The 19,722-nt window shown below is 43.4% G+C and overlaps 1 protein-coding gene across 1 annotated transcript; it reads left to right on the forward strand.

Moving 5' to 3' along the window:
* The first annotated feature begins 507 nt into the window (after positions 1–507).
* On the forward strand, positions 508–19,019 carry LOC132829842 (polymeric immunoglobulin receptor-like). The gene is made up of 3 exons (XM_060847224.1): positions 508–608; positions 8,591–8,977; positions 18,604–19,019. Exons 1-3 carry the CDS (start codon positions 548–550, stop codon positions 19,017–19,019), a joined length of 864 nt encoding a protein of 287 aa, XP_060703207.1. The 5' UTR covers positions 508–547.
* Positions 19,020–19,722: the final 703 nt, after the last annotated feature.

A 19,722-nucleotide genomic window follows, 5' to 3' on the forward strand; every position in this document is an offset into this window, starting at 1 on the left:
AGAGCGGGTGTATGAGAAAGGGCCCTTTGGTCATCTCCCTGCACTAACTGCTTTTTACTTGAATAAACGTTGGCCACGTGCCTGGATCCTGTCTGCCTCCTGAGTCTTTGTACCCATTCGGGGGGACAATGGAAAGGTGCTTTCCTTCTGGTTAATTTCAATTTTAAAAAGTAGGAGTTTTACTCTGGATCCAACCCTGAGCTGTGGCTGTCCTGGGAGTGTTTGATGGAGACAGTGCTGAAAGAGCTTTACTCTGTCTCTAACACTGTCCTGCCCCAGCTCACAGAGTGTTTGATGCTGAAGCTGATGATTTTGAGAATTGTGTTGGAAGCTTTTTCTCAACAGTTGCTGTGGTTGGTGCCTCTGTTTTATAATAGCTTTGTCATTCTCTCAGCTCCTACTGACCGTACACAGACTTCCCATTTGTTGTTCGTATCGTGTATGATTGCCTCACATTTATTTGGCAGGAAGTCAAGTAACTTCTGTATTTTTCTGTAAAAGGACAAGAGTAAGTGAGTGAGAAGGATGAAATGGTGAAGTATTAACGATGAGGTCTCTCTATGTTTGTCTTTCTGCAGTCCTGCTGTCAGTCTCAGTACGGGGTCACAGTAAGTACTTTCTAATACTGACCTTTCAAATCCACTTTGTTCATCATGGAATTGCCTCCTCCTTGATGGTCTGTTTGCTGTCTGGTATTTAGTTCCCAAACTGTTACTGCTCAGCACGATGTGCCTTTTCCTTCACTGCGGTTTCTTCATCAGGGAGAAATCATTTGTTTTATCAAAAATGAAAACAGTGACAATTGACTGTTCCTAGCGTGATGATTTATTCCTTCATGTTTTCCTTGTAGATTCATCAACCTTAGACATTTACAGTGTAGAAGGAGGCCATTTTGGGTGATCATGTCTGTATCAGTCAACGATGATCTCACTCTACTTCTCCCATTTTGCAGCTCTCCATCTAAAAGCCTTCTTAACCAACTTATTGAGGGCTTTAATGTAATTAGTGGGGTGGAGACCGCGGTGGGAGGTGGGATTCAGTTGGAGGGAATTTTGAAAATCAGAAAGGGATGCTGTTCAGAGGGTCAATGTGGATTTGTTGGGTCAAATCTCCTGTTTTCACACTGCAGGGATTCGGAAAAATAGAAATGACAGAGCAGAGGTGCAGGCTACTGAAGAGGCAAATGGAAATGCCAATGAACATCGAAGTACAAATGTTACCAGTGTTTATAACTCAACTTCCCTTTCAGGCAGTGAGTTCCAGACTCTTATTAACCTCTACATGAGGAAGAATCTGTTAAGTCTCCTCTCACTCTCTATCTCCGACCTTAAATCTATCTTTCCTGTTAACTGACCCCAGTATGAATGAAGAAAGGACCTTCTTCCCTATCCTATCTGAGCACTCATAATTATCCATATTTTATTAGTTTTCCTGTCAACCAATCAAAAAAAATGAGAAAGCAAATAATGCAGGGTAGTGAAGAGGTTAATGATAATCAAAGTGTGATGGGAAAGAGTAGGAGATGTACAGAGAAAGATACAAGAGGCGAGGCCACATTGGATTCGGTACTGGGCAATAAACTGGGCCAGCTGTTAGATTTGGTGATAGTGACCACAATTCAGTTAAGTTTATTTGAGTGATGGAAAGGTGCAGGTATATACTGCAGGGCAAGAGTTATAGCTGGGGGAAAGGCAATGAGGCAAGATTTATGAAGCATAAGATGGGGAAAGAAACTGCAGGGAATGGTCATAATTGAAATGTGGAGCCTGTTCAAGGAACAGCTCCTACGTGTCCTTGATAAGGATGTACCTGTCAGGCAGGGAGGACGTGGTCATGCCTCACAAACCTTATTGAGTTCTTTGGGATGGCGACCAAACGTGTGGATGAGGATAAAGTCGTTGATGTGGTATATATAGATTTCAGTAAAGTGTTTAATAAAGATCCCCATGGTTGGCTATTGCAAAATACAGGGAGGCATGGGATTGAGGGTGATTTAGCAGTTTGGATCAGAAATTAGCTAGCTGAAAGAAGAGAGGGGAAGGTGGTTGATGGGAAATGTTCATCCTGGTGTTCAGTTAGGAGTGGTGTACTGCAAGGATCTGTTTTGGGGCCACTACTGTTTGTCATTTTTATAAATGACTTGGATGAGGGTGTAGAAGGATGGGTAAGTGTATTTGCAGATGGCACTAAAGTCAGAGGAGTTGTGTACATTGCTGAAGGATGTTGTAGGTACAGAGGGACATAGATAAACCGCAGAGGTGGGCTGAAATGTGGCAAATGGAGTTTGATGAGGAAAAGTGTGAGGTGATTCACTTCGGAAGGAGTAATAGGAATACAGAGTACTGGGCTATTGGTTAGATTCTTGGTAATGTGGATGAGCAGAGAAATCTCGATGCCGATGTGCATTATCGCTGAAAGTTGCCACCCAGATTGATATTTTTTAAGAAGGCTTACAGTGTGTTAGATTTAATTGGGAGAGGGATTGTGTTTCAGAACAAGAGGTCATGTTGCAGCTGAACAAAACTCTGGTGCTGCCACACTTGGAGTATTGCATACAGGTCTTGTCAGTACATTATAGGAAGGATGTGGAAGCTTTGGAAATCTCAGAGGAGATTTACTAAGATATTGCCAGGTATGGAGGGAAGATCTTATGAGGAAAGGCTGAGGGACTTGAGGCTGTTTTCGTTAGTGAGAAGATGGTTAAGAGGTGACTAAGAGAGAATACAAGATGATCAAAGGATTAGATAAGGTGGACAGTGAGAGTCTTTTCCCTCGGATGGTGATGGCTAGCACGTGGGGACATAGCTTTAAACTGAGGGCTGATCGATAGAGGACAGATGTCAGAGGTAGGTTCTTTACTCAGAGAGTAGGAAGGGCACGGAATGCCCCATCTGCAACAGTAATAGACTGACCAACTTGAAGGGGTATTAAATGGTTATTGGTAAATATATGGATGATAATGGAATAGTGTAGGTTAGATGGGCTTCAGGTTGGTGCAACATTGAGGGCCGAAGGGCCTGTACTGCACTGTATTGTTCTGTGTTCTACGTTTTAAAGATGTAGTAGAAACTACCAGCAGCTTAACAAATAAAGTTAAAAAATTTCAACTTTGGGCTCTTTATCCCTGTCCGGAAAAACATTCAAAAAATGAAAGGAGTTGGGGTCACATTGTTCATAAAGGAGGGTATCAGTGTGGTGATGAGGAGTGATACAAGTACAAGAATTCATGATGTGGAATCGGTTTAGGTGGAAATTCGGAATATCAGGGGAAAGGAATTACTGGTATGAGTTGTTTATTGGCCGCGGAAAAGTTGTTTCACTGCAGGATAAATTATAAACCAGGAAATAGGAGAGGGGTGCAACAAAGGTACGACAATGGTCATGGGTGATTTTCATCTGAATATTGACTTGACAAATCAGATCAGCGAGGATAACAAGGAGAATGAATGTGTAAAATGCAGAAAGGATGGTTTTTTAGAAAAGCCAGTTGCAAAATCTGCCTGGTAATAGGCTATTTTAGATCTACTAATGTGTAATAAGGGAAGATTATGAAGCGTTTCTGTAATTGAGGATGCTCTCGGGCGATCACAACATTGTAGAATTTCAAATCAGCTTGGGTCTAAGAATTGTGTCCTCAACTTCAGTGAAGTCAACCACAGAGGTTTGAAGAAAAGGAAAACCCACAACTTGTAAAAATTATTTGGATGAAAACTTGTGGTGTCATAACATTCAAGGCTATTGGCCGAGTGCAGGAAAGTGGGACTTGTGTTGGTGGAATATATTTTGGTAGTCCAGTCTTAATGGGCTGAAGGGCCACTTCTGCACCGTCTGATTCTGTGATTCTAAACCAACTGCAGATGCCAATAAAGATCGTAAAGGTGGAGACAATTGGGATGACAGTAACTGGACAAGCAATAGGGAAACTAACAGCAATCGTTGCTCTGGGCATATACAGAGAAAGAAAATAATTGTGGAACTGCGTGAGGGAGAAAGTTGGGAATTTAAAACATGGAACAGGGAAATGGCAGATAATTTAGAGTTACATGGTGATCTGCTCATAGAATTTAACAGCACAGAGGGCCATTCTGCCCATTGGGTCTGTGCTGGTCACCTATCTATTCTAATCCGATTATCTAGCACTTGCCCTCATATACCTCATGACCAGCCTGTTGATATTTTCTTTCTGCCCAAGGCTATCCTCCTCATTATTTATCACCCCACCAAGTTGTTTAGACTCTGTGAACATGTTGATCAATCTGCCTACATATAAGTTTATATCATTGATATAAACCACAGACAGCAAGGGTCCCAACACCTACCCCGGTGGGCCTCCAGTGGACACAAACACCCAGTCGGAAAAAGGTCCCTCATCCTTCATCTTCTACTGCCTGCCAGTGAGAAAATTGTGGATCCAATTTCCCAAATGTCCTTGGATCCCATGGGCTCTGACCTTTGCTGTCAGTCTCCCATGTGGAGATTGATAAAAGCCTTGCTGAAGTCCAAGTAGACAACATCAAAATCACTGCCTCATCTGCACACCTGGTCTTGGCTTCAAACAAATTCAATTATGTTGGTCAGATATAAGACCATAGGATATTGGAGTAGAGCTAAGCCATTTGACCAATCAAGTCTGCTCTGTTTGCGATCATGGCTGATATGTTCCTCAAACACATTCTCTGCCTTCTCCCCATAACACACTTGAACCCCTGACTAATCAAGAACCCTGTCAGAAATACACTCAATGACTTGGCCTCCACAGCCCTCTGCAGCAATGAGTTCCACAGAATTCTCACCACAGGCTGAAGAAATTCTTCCTCATCTCAAATCTAATCCTGCACTCTGCGGCTGTGCCCCTGGGTCCTCATCTCTCCCCCGAGTAGAAACATCTTCACGTTCATGATATCCAGGCCTCTCAGTATTCTGTAAGTTTCAATCAGATCCCCCTCATCCTCCTAAACTCCCTTGAGTACAGACCCAGAATCTGTACTCATCATAACAAGTCTTCGTCCCCTGGATCATTCTTGTAACTTCCTCGATCTCTTCCAATGCCAACAGCTCCATCCTCAGATATGGGGCCCAAAACTGCTGTCAGTATTCCAAATGTAGTTTGGCCAGATATAGCCTTATACAGCACAGGCAATACACCCCCTAGCCTTGTATTTACACCCTCTCGAATGTTTTCTGAACTGCCAACTGAACTTAGAACTTAGAACATAGAACATAAAAAAGTACAGGACAGAACAGGCCCTTCGGCCCACAATGTTGTGCCAAGGTTTAATCCTAATTTAAATTATAATAACTTCACCTACACATCCCTCAACTCACGGCTATGCATGTTCATATCCAGCAGTCGCTTAAATGTCCCTAATGACTCTGCTTCCACCACCACCACCACTGGAAATGCATTCCATGCATTTGCAACTCTCTGTGTAAAGAATCTACCTCTGACATCTCCTCAATACCTTTCTGCTAATACCTTATAACTATGACCCTTTGTACCAGTCAATCCTGCCCTGGGGAGAAGTCTCTGGCTGTTCCTCTCATTATCTTGTACACCTCGATCAGGTCTCCTTTCATCCTCCTTCTCTCAGAGAGAAAAGTCTGAGCTTGTTCAACCTTTCTTCATAAGGCAAGCTCTCCGGTACAGGCAGCATCCTGGTAAATCTTCTTTGCACTCTTTCCAAAGCCTCTGCATCTTTCCTATAGTAGGCTGACCAGAACTGGACACAATATTCCAAGTGTGGTCTCACCAGGGACTTGTAGAGCTGTAGCAAAACCTTACAGCTCTTAAACTCAATCTCCCTGTTAATGAAAGCCGAGACACCATATGCTTTCTTAACAACCCTATCCACTTAGTGGGCGGCACGGTGGCACAGTGGGTGGGCGGCACGGTGGCACAGTGTGGGCGGCACGGTGGCACAGTAGTGGGCGGCACGGTGGCACAGTGGTTAGCACTGCTGCCTCACAGCGCCTGAAGACCCGGGTTCAATTCCCGACTCAGGCGACTGACTGTGTGGAGTTTGCACGTTCTCCCCGTGTCAGCGTGGGTTTCCTCCGGGTGCTCCGGTTTCCTCCCACAGTCCAAAGATGTGCGGGTCAGGTGAATTGGCCACGCTAAATTGCCCGTAGTGTTAGGTAAGGGGTAAATGTTGGGGTATGGGTGGGTTTCGCTTCGGCGGGTCGGTGTGGACTTGTTGGGCCGAAGGGCCTGTTTCCACACTGTAAATCTAATCTAAATCTAATCTAATCTAATCTAATCTTATCACTTGGGTGGCAACTTTGAGGGATCTATGTACTTGCACATCCAGATCCCTCTGTTCCTCTACACTGCCAAGAATACTGTCTTTAATCCTATTCTCATTATTTGAGTTCAACCTTCCAAAATGCATCACTTCGCATTTATCCAGGTTGAACTCCATCTGCTATTTCTCAGCCCAGATCTGCAGCCTGTAATAATGTTCAATATTATCAACGGCACCTCTAAACTTTATGTCACCTGCAAATTTACTAATCCACCCCTCAACCTCCTCATCCAAGTCATTTATAAAAACTGCAAAGTACAGAGCCCTGGGGGACCCCACTCATCATTGTCTTCCAGGCAGAATACTTTCCGTTGACAGCCACTCTCTGCCTTCTGTTAGCCAAACAGGGTTCAGAGACACTGTGCTCCTGTTAGAGTGAAAGGTAAGGCCAGTAAAATGAGGGAACAATGGATGAATAAATATATTGAGGCTCTGGTTAAGAATATGAACGAGTCATGTATTAGGTGTCGACAACTGGGATCAAGTGAATCTTTTGAAGAATATAAGGGCGATCGGGGCATTCTTATGAGGGATATCAGGAAGGCAAAAAGTGGACATCAGATAACCTCAGCAGATAAGGCTGAGGACAAGCCAAAGATATTCTACAACGTCATTAGAAGCCAGAGAGCATCCAGGGAGGGAAGAGGGCCTCTTCAAGATCAATGAGGTCATCTATGTGTAGAACCAGAGGAGAGGGGGAGATATTCTAAACAAATAGTTTGCATCAGTTTTGACTGTGGAGAAAGAAATTGACGCAAGGGAGATTAAGGGCTACGGGGAGAACGCTGGTAAGTGGAGTTGAAATGCCCATCAGCCATGATTGAATGGCGGAGTGGACTCGATGGGCCGAATGGCCTTACTTCCACTCCTATGTCTTATGGTCTTATGGTCTTAACTCGGGCAAATAAATATTGATGTCTTGAAAGCAATTCACTTTACTGAAGAGGAAATGTTGGAGGTCTTGAAAAACATAAAAGTGGCTTTGTGCAGGGGAAATCATGTGTCACAAACTTGACTGAGTTTTTTGAAAATGTAACCAAAAGACCAGTGAGGGCAGAGGGGGAGATATTGTTTACATGAACTTGTGTAAAGCTGTTGTCAAAGTTCCACATGGTGGACTAATTAGTGAAGTTAGGTGGCATGGGATTCAGGGAGAGAATACCAGTTGGATACAAAATTTGCTTGATGCTAAGAGACAGAGTGTTGTGATGGGGGTTTGTTTTTACATTGGACCATGTGACCTCATTTTAAGAACATTCTAAGATATCATCCATCTTATGTCAGTGAGTAACTCCTTCATCAATGTTGCAACACCCTCTCCTCTTTGACATTCCCCCTACCCCTACATGCCTCATCTCACAGTTCGATAGCCCAGAACATTGTGCTGTCAATCCTGTCACACCCTCAACCATGTCTGTGTGATAACAACAATATCTCATCCTCATTCATTAATCTACACCCTCAGCTCATCTGCCTGACTCACAAGTAAATGCCATCCAGCCATGCCTCACTCCCTTATGCCCTCACTTGACGATATTCACACTGCCTTCTGGATTTACTTGGATTGCCATCTCACCGTCAGTTAGCTCAGTTGGCTGGACAGTTGGTCTGTGATGTGGAGTGATGCCAACAAGGGATGTTTAATTCCCATATTGTCTGAGGTGACCATGAAAATCCAATCTTCTCAACCTTGCCCCTTGTCTGAGGCAGAGTGACCCTGAGGTTAAATCATTACCAGTCATAACTTCCTTTAATGAGACAGGAGTTCTCTCGCACAATGATGAGTTTACTTTTTTCCTTCAGTTTACTTTTTTCCATCTTCATGTCTCTCTGTATCCACCCCTGCCCCCCACTCAATGCTTCCACTGCATCCCCCATCCCTCTGCTACGCCTGATGAATGAGCCAGGTTGCTGAAGGCTGGCTCGGTAATAGAGTAGAAAGCGATGGGAAATAGAAAAGGTTCCGCAGGGAGGGCCCTGAGTCCTGCTCTTCAGATCACTCTGGGTCTCCTGGAACAATGGAGAGTTCAGAAAACTCTCAGGCACCAAACCCTCTCTTCAACCAACAGCAACAAACACCCACAGTCTCACCTCAGGATGTTTACAAACCACCTGAAGACCTGTGTTGTATCCAGCCCGGAGTTCATTCCACACTGTCACTAGTCTGTTCAGGAATCACAATTGTATCATATTTTATCTTTTCTCACAAAATAACAGATTCAGTGTTTTACCTCACTGTTTGGTGTCTGTGCTGTGTTCATATCCTCTCTCTCTCTCTCCTCCCACAGCGGATTCTGCTAATGGTTGGTCAATGACAATCGCGGATGGAGTGAGGGCTGAGGAAGGAGGCTCCGCTGTCTTACCCTGCAGCTTCACCCACCCTGACGCTCACCTCACACTTACCGGCTCCATCTTATGGCACAAGGCGGAAACACAGGCTTTAATCTTTAAGTGTACATATCCTGGTCCAGACCATTCCCAGGGTGAGCTGTGTGAGAATGTGAGACAGCGGGATGGTAGGAATCGATTCAGATTCGTGGGGAACCTCAGCAACAAAGATGCCTCAATAATGATGGAGGGACTGAACCAGGAGGATGCTGGTTCCTATCGGTGTCGTGTGGAGCTCAATATTAACAATTTTGGATCTGGAAAAGGAACACGCCTGGAAGTGGAAGGTGAGGAACAATGTTCGGATGGTGTCACTGTCCTGACAGCTCAATGGGGACAGGCTCCACCAGGTCCGGGAGCTCTCGGGTTGGCTCCTTCTCCTGGGCTCTTCCAGTTGGTCTCAGGCAGGAGGCAGTGAGAAGGACAGAGAGAGAGACACACACAAAGAGGGGGGGGGGAGAGAGAGAGAGAGAGAGAGAGAGAGAGAGAGCGATGACTGGGATTTAGAGACCATTCCATCACCATTTTTGAAACCTCCCACAGTCACACTCATTCATTATCACGGTCAAACTGGCTTCATTGTTCTGGGATGGGGAACAGAGAAAACATCACTGACAATCCAAGCTCCAAGATCCCCATCAATGAGTGTCCAGCTTTATCAGCATTGGGTGAGGACAAGAGAGACCTGGCACCTCCTGAGCCCTCATTGGATGAGCTCATCTCAGGGTGAAGGAACCCTCAGCTCACATTGGCCAAGAACCTCACTGTTGCTATCCTCCACCTCTACTGGCTGAGGAGATAATGGGGGGAGCTGTCCTTGCCAGAGGCTAATGTCCTCGGGATTGTGGCAGATTGTGAAATTTGAAATTGAAAATATTTAGAACTGAAAACTAGTCTAATAATGACTGTGTAACCATCACCATTAAAAAAGAATCTGCGTTAATCATGTCCTTTTGGGAGGGAAATCGGCTAACCTTACCTGATCTGACCTAGATGTGACTCCATACCCACAGTTATGTGGTTAACTATTAACTGCCCCTCAGTTGTGGATAAAGAGTGAACCCAGGAGTGCAAATGAAACTGTGGCTACAAGAGCAGGTCACAGGCTAACAATCCTATGAATTAATACACCTCCTGACTCCAAAGCTTATTGGCCAGTCAGGAGTGTGATGAAATACTTCCCACTTGCCTGGAACAGTGCAGGAAAATATATCACTGTTCTGTCATTATTACTGGGTCAAAATCCTGGAAATCCCACCCTCATATCACTGTGGTAAGAAAAATAACTATAAAATGCACCGCAGCAAGACAGCAACATTTCTCCACCAGCACCTTCCAAAGTAGGGACCTTGAAGACCTCAGTGAAAAATAACATCAGATACAGGCCATCCTGATGTGGAACTATCTTTTCATTGTCCAAGGGGATGTGGGTGTTCCATGCACAGTCAGCCTTTATTGGCCAGCCCTGGAGAAGGGAATGGTGAGCTGCCTTCTTGAACTGCTGTATTCCCTCAGCTGCAGACACATTCATGATACGGTTGGTAAAGGATTTCCAAGGCTTTGTCCCAGTGACACTGAAGGAATGATGAAATATTCCCCAATCAGGATGGTGAGTGTCTTGGAGGGAAGCTTGTAGGTGGAGATGTTCTCCTGTATCCCATGTTCATCAGTGAACAACCATCCCCATTGCTGACCTGATCGTGGAGGGAGGGGCAATGATGATGCAGCGAAAGATGGTTAGACCAAGGACACACTAACCTGAGGAACTCCTGTAGAGATGTTCTGGAGCTGAGATGACTGAACTCCAAGAACAACAACAATTAGCGTTGAGGTTAGAATATAGAACATAAAACATAGAACAATATAACACAGAACAGGCCCTTCGGCCCTCGATATTGTGCTGATATGTGAACTATTGTCAGTTCATCCCCCTACACTATCCCATCATCATCCATGTGCTGATCAAAGGATTGTTTAAATCTCCTTTAGAATTGGATCTAACCAGGGACATGGGGAAGCTGAAATTGTAAGGGAGTTAGTCAAGCACTTTGGTGTGTCAGAGAAACAGAGAAGTGCAGGAGAGTTAGAAACATTTAGTTTACAAATGAGGAAAATGGAGTTAGAAGGTAAAGAAAAGGAAAGAAGAGCCATGAGAGAAGAAAAGAAGAGAGAGAGAAGAAAGAAACAAAGAGAGATAGAATAAATGGAGGGAAACAGACAGAGAGAGAGAGAGATAAAGAGAAGAAAGGGAGAGAGAAAGAGTGAAGAAAGAGAAAGGAAAAAGAAAGAGAGAGAGAGAGTGAAAAAGAAAGAGAGAGAATGTTGTTAGCAGAACAAAGAGAGAGCGAAGAAAGAGAAAGAGAAAGGGAGAGAGAATTTGAACTTTGGAAGTGGTGAATGAGTCAGGAAAGCCAAGTTAACAGGATGGAGATGAAGAGTGAAGATCGTGATATATACAAATACATCAAACCTCTGCTACATTTTGATGAGAAAGATGTGGAAGCCTTTTTAATTTATTAGACAATTTTGCTCGGCAAAGGAAGTGGTCAGGGAACCTCTGTGTAATGCTAGTTCAGAATAAGCTGGTAGGCAGAGCTAGTGAGGTATTTGCAGTGCTGTCAGATGAGGGGTCAAGAGATTATGAAGATGTCAAACATGCTACTTTGAGTGCTTATGAATTGGTACCAGAAATATATAGACAGTGGTTCAGAAATATAAAGAAGGAACCAAGTCAGACTTGTATTGAGTTTGAAAGAGTTAATCAGTCATTTTGATAGATGGGTACGTGCTTTAAAGATAGATAAGACCTTTGAGGCTCTAGGAGAGATTATTCTGCTGACGAGTTTAAAAACTCACATCACTCAACTTGCACCAGATTGTGTTGCTGGTAGCATACAGACAGGAGATGTTCCATGGAACACATGAACTACCAGTAGGAGGTCACCTCAGTGTAAGGAAGACTCAGACAAAGGTACATAAGCCGTTGTATTGGCCTGGGATGCACAAAGATGTTGTTAACTTTTGCTGTACATGTCAGACAAACCAAGTGGTTGGTGAGCCAAAGCAGTGAACCCAACACCTTTGTTGCCAGTTCCCACATTTGAAGAACCTTTCATGTGGGTTAAGATGATGTAGGTTCCCTCCCTATAACTATAAGTGGGAACCAGTACTTGCTAACCATAATGGGTGTGTCTCCCAGATTTCCGGATGTAATTCCATTACGGAGCATGAAGGCAAAATGGGTGGTAGAGGAGTTAGTAGCTTTCTTCACTTGGTATGAGCTACCCAGAGAGATTCAGTCAGACCATTGTCTCATTTTATGGCTCAGCTGTTTAAAGAAGTCATGGATAGATGAGGCATACAGCACATTAAACCAAGTGCATATCATCCTGAAACTCAGGGAGCTTTGGAAAGGTGGCATCAGACCCTGAAGCCCATGTTAAGAATGTGCTGTCAGGATTACCTGAATGATTGGGATGAAGGTATCCCATTCATATTGTTTGCCATTAGAGATGGCTCAAATGAATCTACTCAGTTCACTCCCTTTGAGTTAATATTCGGACATGAAGTGAGAGGTAAATTGAAATTAATTAAAGAAAAATTGACAGGACTGAAGACGGAGGTCACACACATGGACTATGTATCAGGGATGAGAGAGAGATTAAATCAGGCAGGTGAGTTAGCTAAACAGCACTGAAAGAGGGTGCAGTGTAGATTGAAGCAGGTGGCAGCTAAAAACTCCAGAATTCAGTAATTTTCCCATGGGGATGATGTGTTAGTATTGTTACCGATGACAGGATATGCTTTCAAAGTCAGGTTCAGTGGTCCCTGACAAATTGAGAAAAAAGTTGAGTCAGGTAAACTATCTGGTAAAGATGCTGGACAGGAAAAACATTGTATTGGGTATGTCATGTGAATATGTTGAAACATTATTATAATAGAGAGGGGGAACTGGAGGATCAGGTGTTAGTTACTGCCCCACAGAGTGAGGAATCAAATCTCATGTTGTGCAGTTTGATTGCCTTAAAATACATGAAACAATGAAGAAGTCCTTGAGGAGGGGGATAGGTTAGTGAACAATCTGTCCCAGTAACAAAGAACCAGCTGAAAGGATTGGTGCAGCAATATAAGGACATATGCAGGAATAAGATGGAGAGGCCTGATCCTATTGTGCATGAGGTAGAAGTAGGGAATGCTGTTCCAATAAAACAACACACCTACAGGCTTAATCCTTTCAACGCCACACAGATCCAGAAGAAGTGGATGCAATGCTCAATGAAGCTATCATCAAACCGAGTCAAAGCAAGTGTAGTTCGATGATTGTGTTAGTTGCCAAACCTGATGGGATTCAACAATTTTGCATGGACCATTGGAAGGTCAAGTCCATTACAAAATCAGACTCAGACCAATACTAATACTCTCCTTCTTTATGGTCATTTAAGCGGGCATTGGATAGGCATTTGGAAGTTATTGGGCTAGTATAGGTTAGGTAGGATTCGGTCGGCGCAACATCGAGGGCCGAAGGGCCTGTACTGCGCTGTATCCTTCTATGTTCTATGTTCTATGTTCTATTTGAGGACTGTATGGAGAAAGTTTAACAAGCCCCTTACATCACAAAGTTGGACTTACTTTTTGGGTATTGTCATCCCTTTATCAGAGAAAGTGAAATAAATTCCTGCGTTTGTCACCCCAAATGGGTTCTGTCAATTCAAAGTGCTGCCCTTTGGAATGAAGAACACACCCAGCCACATTTAAAAAGCTCGTGAACAGAGGTGTGGCTGTGTTAACAAACTGTGCAGTATATCTGGATGTTGCAGTGATCTTTAGTGAGTCATGGAAAGATCACATGGTACAGTTGGCACACAGCTCTTTGAACGATTAAGAGAAGCAAAATGGTAATAAAATTAAAGAAAACACAATTTGCGAAGGCAGAGGAGACATTATTGGGAGATAACATCGGTCATGAAAGGTTGACCCTCAGGAATGCAAAGACAAAGACCATCGAGGAATTTCCACAAACAACCTCAAAGAAAGAAGTGCTTTGATTTTGGGGACTAAGTGGATTCTATTGGAAGTTTGTTCCAAATGTCAGCAGGGTAGTGACTTCACTCACGGATTTCCTGAAGAAGAACACAACAATTCGGTGGATGGAACAATGCCAGGAGGCACTTGACAATGTAAGAGTTGTATTAACCGTGGCTCCAGTTTTAGCTGCACCAAATATTGCACTCAAAGTAGCAATCGATGCTCATGATATTGGACTTGAGGCTATACTGCTACAGGAAGGTGATGGTGGAATTGAATAGACAGTTGGTTACTTTTCAAAGAAACTCAACACCCACCAGAGAAAAATATTCTACCATTGAAAAGGAATTATTGAGTTTGGTACTGGCTATACAACATTATCGCAAGTTTAATGGATAAATTTTAAATAAAATTGAACAGATACCAATGTTATACATATGTGTGAGGAAATTAATATGAACTTAAGTTAATATCCTATGTATTTCATTGTCATGGGGTTAAGAATTAGGCAAAAAATGGAGACATCTTTTCATTATGATGGTTCATTTTTTTTCTTTGGGGGTGTTTGTTATGAAGTTGAAGGTGCGTACTGTACCTTTAAGCGAGAGTGTAAGCTGTTCTGCACTGAGAACGTGCAGGCACCTGTCATGTGACTGACGAGCAGTCTCAGAGTGTACTGGAAAATTGAAAATATGTAACATTTAGCTGTAAACTAGATACCTCAATTGTTTTGTCCATAATTTGAATCTAATCAATCAGTTTAAATTATGCCCCAGGATACAAAATGAGTTTGAATTTATTGTTTTTGCCAACTTCGAAACAATGAAACTACCTGATGTTTGGGGTATAAAAAAAAGCAAACATTTTGAAAGTTAGACAGAAAGAAATTGCCATTCAAAACATTCTCGATCAAAGGGAGGTTTCTCATATGAAACATCTTTGCAGTGAAAGACAGAAGACAACTCAGGGAGATCTTGAGCTGAAAGAAGAAACACACCAATAATAACAGCCACTGTGTGGTCTTGTAATGAAGCTGATGTAATTTTAATACAGGTGCTTATTGGAACAGTAGATTGTTATAGAGTTGGAGACAGATAGCAAGCGGTTTAGGGAAAGGAGGCTAAGAGTTGGAAATAGTTGTTGTTTAAGGTACACTTTGAGAGTTAAAGAATCCATTTTTTATATAAAAGTGAATTTTGGGAGTTCTCTGTTCCTCATACTTTAACAGATGGCGATGTGAGGTGGGCTTTTCTGGGTGTTTGGTTTAATTAGCAGAAGGCTTCAACGCCGTCTCATAACAGCAGCTTCACCTGGGCAATCAGGATGGACAATACATGCACATAATCCGGGCCAGCGACACCCATGATGGAATAAAACAAAAGGAGAAATAAATGAAACAAAGAACATCCTGAGGAAAAACCGAAAACAAAGCTGCTGATGCTGCAAATCAGAAACAAAAATGGAAATTGCTGGAAAAGCTCAGCAGGTCTGGCAGCACCTGTGGAGAGAAATCAGAGTTAACATTTCAGGCAGAGTGACCCTTCCTCAAGATCCTGAGGAGCTTGACAAGACAGATTCTGAGAGGATATTTACTCTTGTGAACAGAAGGCAAACAGGGGAACAATTACAAAATAACAGATTACTGATTTAAATAAGAATGAGGGAACATTTAATCTCATAGCTCCTCTTTTAAGTTCATGCAGCAAAGAGCCACATGGCTGGTTATCCCCCTCCTCCTGCACCCAAATATTTTACTCAGTGTAGGAAAATGTAATATGGACTCTGAGTTTAAATTAACCTGTGCTCATTTCAAAGGTCACAGGTTGGAGCTGGTGAATGGTTACATTAGGAATGACACCAGGGGGTTCCCCTTCACACAGAGTGTGGTCAATACTTTGAATGTGTTTGAGCAACAGAGTGATGGGGGGAGGCTGTAAAATCCTTGACCTTGTTGAAAGAAAATTAACTTTGAGCAACGGGCGGAGGGTTCTGCATGAATGAATTCAGGAGGGTTCAATGGATCCGATCTGTAAGTACCTTCAGCGGTCACACGACACCAGGTTTTACTCCAACAGGTTTATTTGGAAGCACTAGCTTTTGGAGCGCTGCTCCTTCATCAAGTGATTGTGAAGTATAAGATTGTAAGACACAGAATTGACAGCAAAGGTTTATAGTGTGATGTAACTGAAATTACATGTTGAAAAAGATCTGGATTGTTTGTTAAATCTCTCATCCATTAGAATGACCATGTTGACTTCAATTCTTTTATATGTAAATCACAAAACTTTTTTTATAAAAGCTCCATTCTCAAGTGAACTTTAACAATTGGTGTCTGTCAGCCCAGATAATGTATTGAAGGTGCGAGCTCCCCTGGGTGATCCTGTGTGTGCCCCAATGTTTAGACTGATTCTCATCTAAAAAATTGAATTTATCGAATCTTACATGGATTCATGCAGTTTTTGTGCAATGTAAAATGCAACTCTGCAGTACAAATTCACCCCCACAAACTTATATGTGCATGTGTGCGCGTCCACGTGTGTGTGTTTGTGTGTGTGTGTGTGTGTGTGTGTGTGTGTGTGTGTGTGTGTGTCGGGGAGGGGGGGGGGGTAGGGGTGTGGAAGGGGGGAAGGGTGTGTTTGTGAGTGTCTGTGAAAGAGTGTGTGCATGTGTTTGAGTATAAAGGGGTATACGTCTGTGAGAGGGGCATGTGTGATTGTGGGAGTGTATGTGTGAGCATATGAGAGAGGGTCTGCCTCATGTGTCCGTAGGAGTGTCTGTGTGTGTATGAGAGAGAGTGTCTGTGTGTGTGTGTGAGAGTGTCTGTGTTTGTTTGTGTGTGTGTGTGTGTGTGTGTGTTTGTGTGTAAATGTGTGCGTCTGTAGGAGTGTCTCTGTGTGTGTTTAAGAGTGTCTGTGTGTGTGTAGGAGTGTGTGTGTGTGTCTGTGTGTGTGTGTGTGTAGGAGAGTCGGTGTGTGTGTGTGTGGAGGAGAGTCGGTGTGTGTAGGAGTCTCTCTGTGTGCGTGGAGGAATGTCTGTGTGTGTAGGAGTGTGTGTGTATCTGTGTGTGTGTCTGTGTGTGTAAGTGTGTGTGTGTGTGAGTATGTGTGTGGAATGTTTGTGTGTCTGTGTGTAAGTGTGTGTGTGAGTATGTGTGTAGGAGTGTGCGTGTGTGCTTGTGAGTGTGGAGGAGTGTCTATGTGTGTCTGTGTGTGTGTAGGAGAGTGAATGTGTGTTTGTGTATGTGGGCATGTGTGTGTGTGTGTGTGTGATCATGTTTGTAGGAGTGTGTGTGTATCTGTGTGTGTGTCTGTGTGTGAAGGAGTGTGTGTGTCTGTGTGTGTAGGAGTGTGTGTGTGTGAGTATGTGTGTGGAATGTGTGTGTCTCTGTGTGTGTGAGTATGTGTGTAAGTGTGTGCGTGTGAGTATGTGTGTAGGAGTGTGTGTGTATGTTTGTGAGTGTGTAGGAGTGTCTGTGTGTGTGTAGGAGAGTGAATGTGTGTTTGTGTATATGGGCATATGTGTGTGTGTGTGTGTGTGTGTGTGTGTGTGTGTGTGTGTGTGTGTGTGTGTGTGTGTGTGTGTGTGTGTGTGTACAGTGTGTTGGGGGTCACCTGTAGTGTGACATGAACCCAAGATCCCGGTTGAGGCCATCCCCATGGGGACCGAACTTGGCCAAGAGCCTCTGCTCGGCCACTTTTTGTTGCTGCCTGTCCCGAAGTCCGCCTTGGAGGATGGTCACCTGAAAGTCCAAGGTTGAATGTCCCAGACTGCTGTATGTGGCAGGTACTCATGCAACTCAGCCAACGTTGTCTATCCCATTCGCTGCAGGCAAGGATGCCCTGAGGCATGCTGCATTGGTGAGACCAAGCAGGGGCTATGGCAACGGATGGGTGGGCACCGTACAGCAATCAACAGACAGAGGTGTTCCCCTCACCCCCAGTCAGAGAACACTTCAGCAGTCCTGCATACACAGACATACACACACATATACAGAGACACACATACACACAAGACACATACACACACACACACACACACACTCCTATAGACACACATACGGACGCAGATCCTCTCTCATACACTCCCACACTCACACATGCACCCTCCTACAGACTTATACCCCTTTATACTCACACTCACATACATGCACACACTCTTTTACAGACACTCACAACCACTCCCGCACAAACACACACACACATATAAGTTTGTGGGGTGAATTTGTACTTTCAGAGTTTCATCATATTTTGCTCAAAAAACTGCAGGAATCCATGGAAGTTTCAACAAATTCATTTTCTTAGATGAGAATCAGTCTAAACATTATGGCACAGACAGTACCACCCAGGGGAGCTCACATCTTCAATACATTATCTGGGCTGACAGACACCAATTGTTAAAGTTCACTTGAGAATGGAGCTTTTAAAAAAGAATTGTGATTTGCATATAAAAGCACTGAAACCAACATGGTCATTCTAATGGATGCGAGACTTAACAAACTATCCTGGTCTTTTTCAACATATAATTTCAGTAACATATAATTTCACACAATAAAAATTTGCTGTAAGTTCTGTGACTTACAATCTTATACTCCACTATCACTTGATGAAGGAGCAGCGCTCCGAAAGCTAGTGCTTCAAATTAAACCTTCGGACTATAACCTGGTGATGTCTGATTTTTAATCTTGTAATCAAGGTTTTCAAATTGAGTGGCGAGGAGACATTTTGATCAGGATGACTCTTGTTGGGGAATGTCTAGGACAGACCTGTTAGAGATGTGAGTGGAGTCTTTAATTGTTAATTTTATTGTGAAGTTGAAAGGAATATAACATATTGAAATAAGAACTTCTGCACACTGACCTCACCCATCCTGATGTTTGTCCTTTCCTCAGCTTCTCAGGAAAATGTCTCAGTGGTGAGTGGGACAGAGGGAGATTCAGTCACTTTACCCTGTATCTTCAGGCGCTGGGACTCCCACGTACTGACCAATGTTACCTGGATGAGGAAGGAGCCTTACCAACACATCGTTACATTTACAGCCCAATCACAGGGAAATTGGACAACTGGACACGGTGGAAATCGGTACGAGCTCATCGGGAACCCAGAGGAGGGAAACGCCTCGACCAGGATAAACCAGCTGAGAGTGAGGGACAATCACACTTACCTTTGTCTGGTGGAATACAGATCAAGACGCAATCTTTTGTATCTGATCCAGAAAGAGACTCGGCTGCAGGTACATGGTAAGAAACCGTTCCCACATTCTTCAGCCTGTAGAAGGTGCACAGTGAGAGTGGAACAGATTCTGTGAATGTTTTGTGATTTGATTTTCTGGTGAAAAGACATGGAACTAAAACATTAACCCTGTTTCTCTCCATCGGTATTGTCTGCCCTGCTGAGTGTTTGCAGCATTTTGATGTTTATTTAAAATGTCCAGCATCTGTAGTATTTTAGCTTTTGGTTTCAAATTTAATTTTTTTCAATATTTAAAGTACTATGATGTGCTGATATTTTTAGGTGCACTCTGATGTCAGTATTGAAAGACATTGACACACTCAGAATATTTAGTTCAATCTCCAAATGACCCAAACTTATACTGGCATTAAGATCATCTCCTTGAACAGGAAGGTGCTACAGACTAATGTGTCCCTCTTGGTTCCAACCTTCATCAGGAATAGTTCCATCAATGCAAGTACGTTCCCCCAGTGTCCATCTGACTGTGTGAGGCATCACAGCCACGTGGGACCTATCCTAGCCCTGCATTCACACATGGGTGATAACAGGAGTTGGTGGTATACTGTTACTGTTACTGTTATGTCACTGGGTGACTAATCCAGACACCCAATCCTCGGGCCATGGGTTCAAATCCCACCACAGTAGAAGGTGATTTGTTTTAAAATCTGGAATTTGAAAAAAAAGCTAACCTAATGGTTACATGTGCCCATTGTTGAGATTTGGAAAAGCCGATCTGATTCAATCATACACTTTAGGGAATCTGGGCTTTGGTTAGTTAG

This window comes from Hemiscyllium ocellatum, chromosome 2, assembly GCF_020745735.1.
Source record: "Hemiscyllium ocellatum isolate sHemOce1 chromosome 2, sHemOce1.pat.X.cur, whole genome shotgun sequence".
NCBI lineage: Eukaryota > Metazoa > Chordata > Chondrichthyes > Orectolobiformes > Hemiscylliidae > Hemiscyllium > Hemiscyllium ocellatum.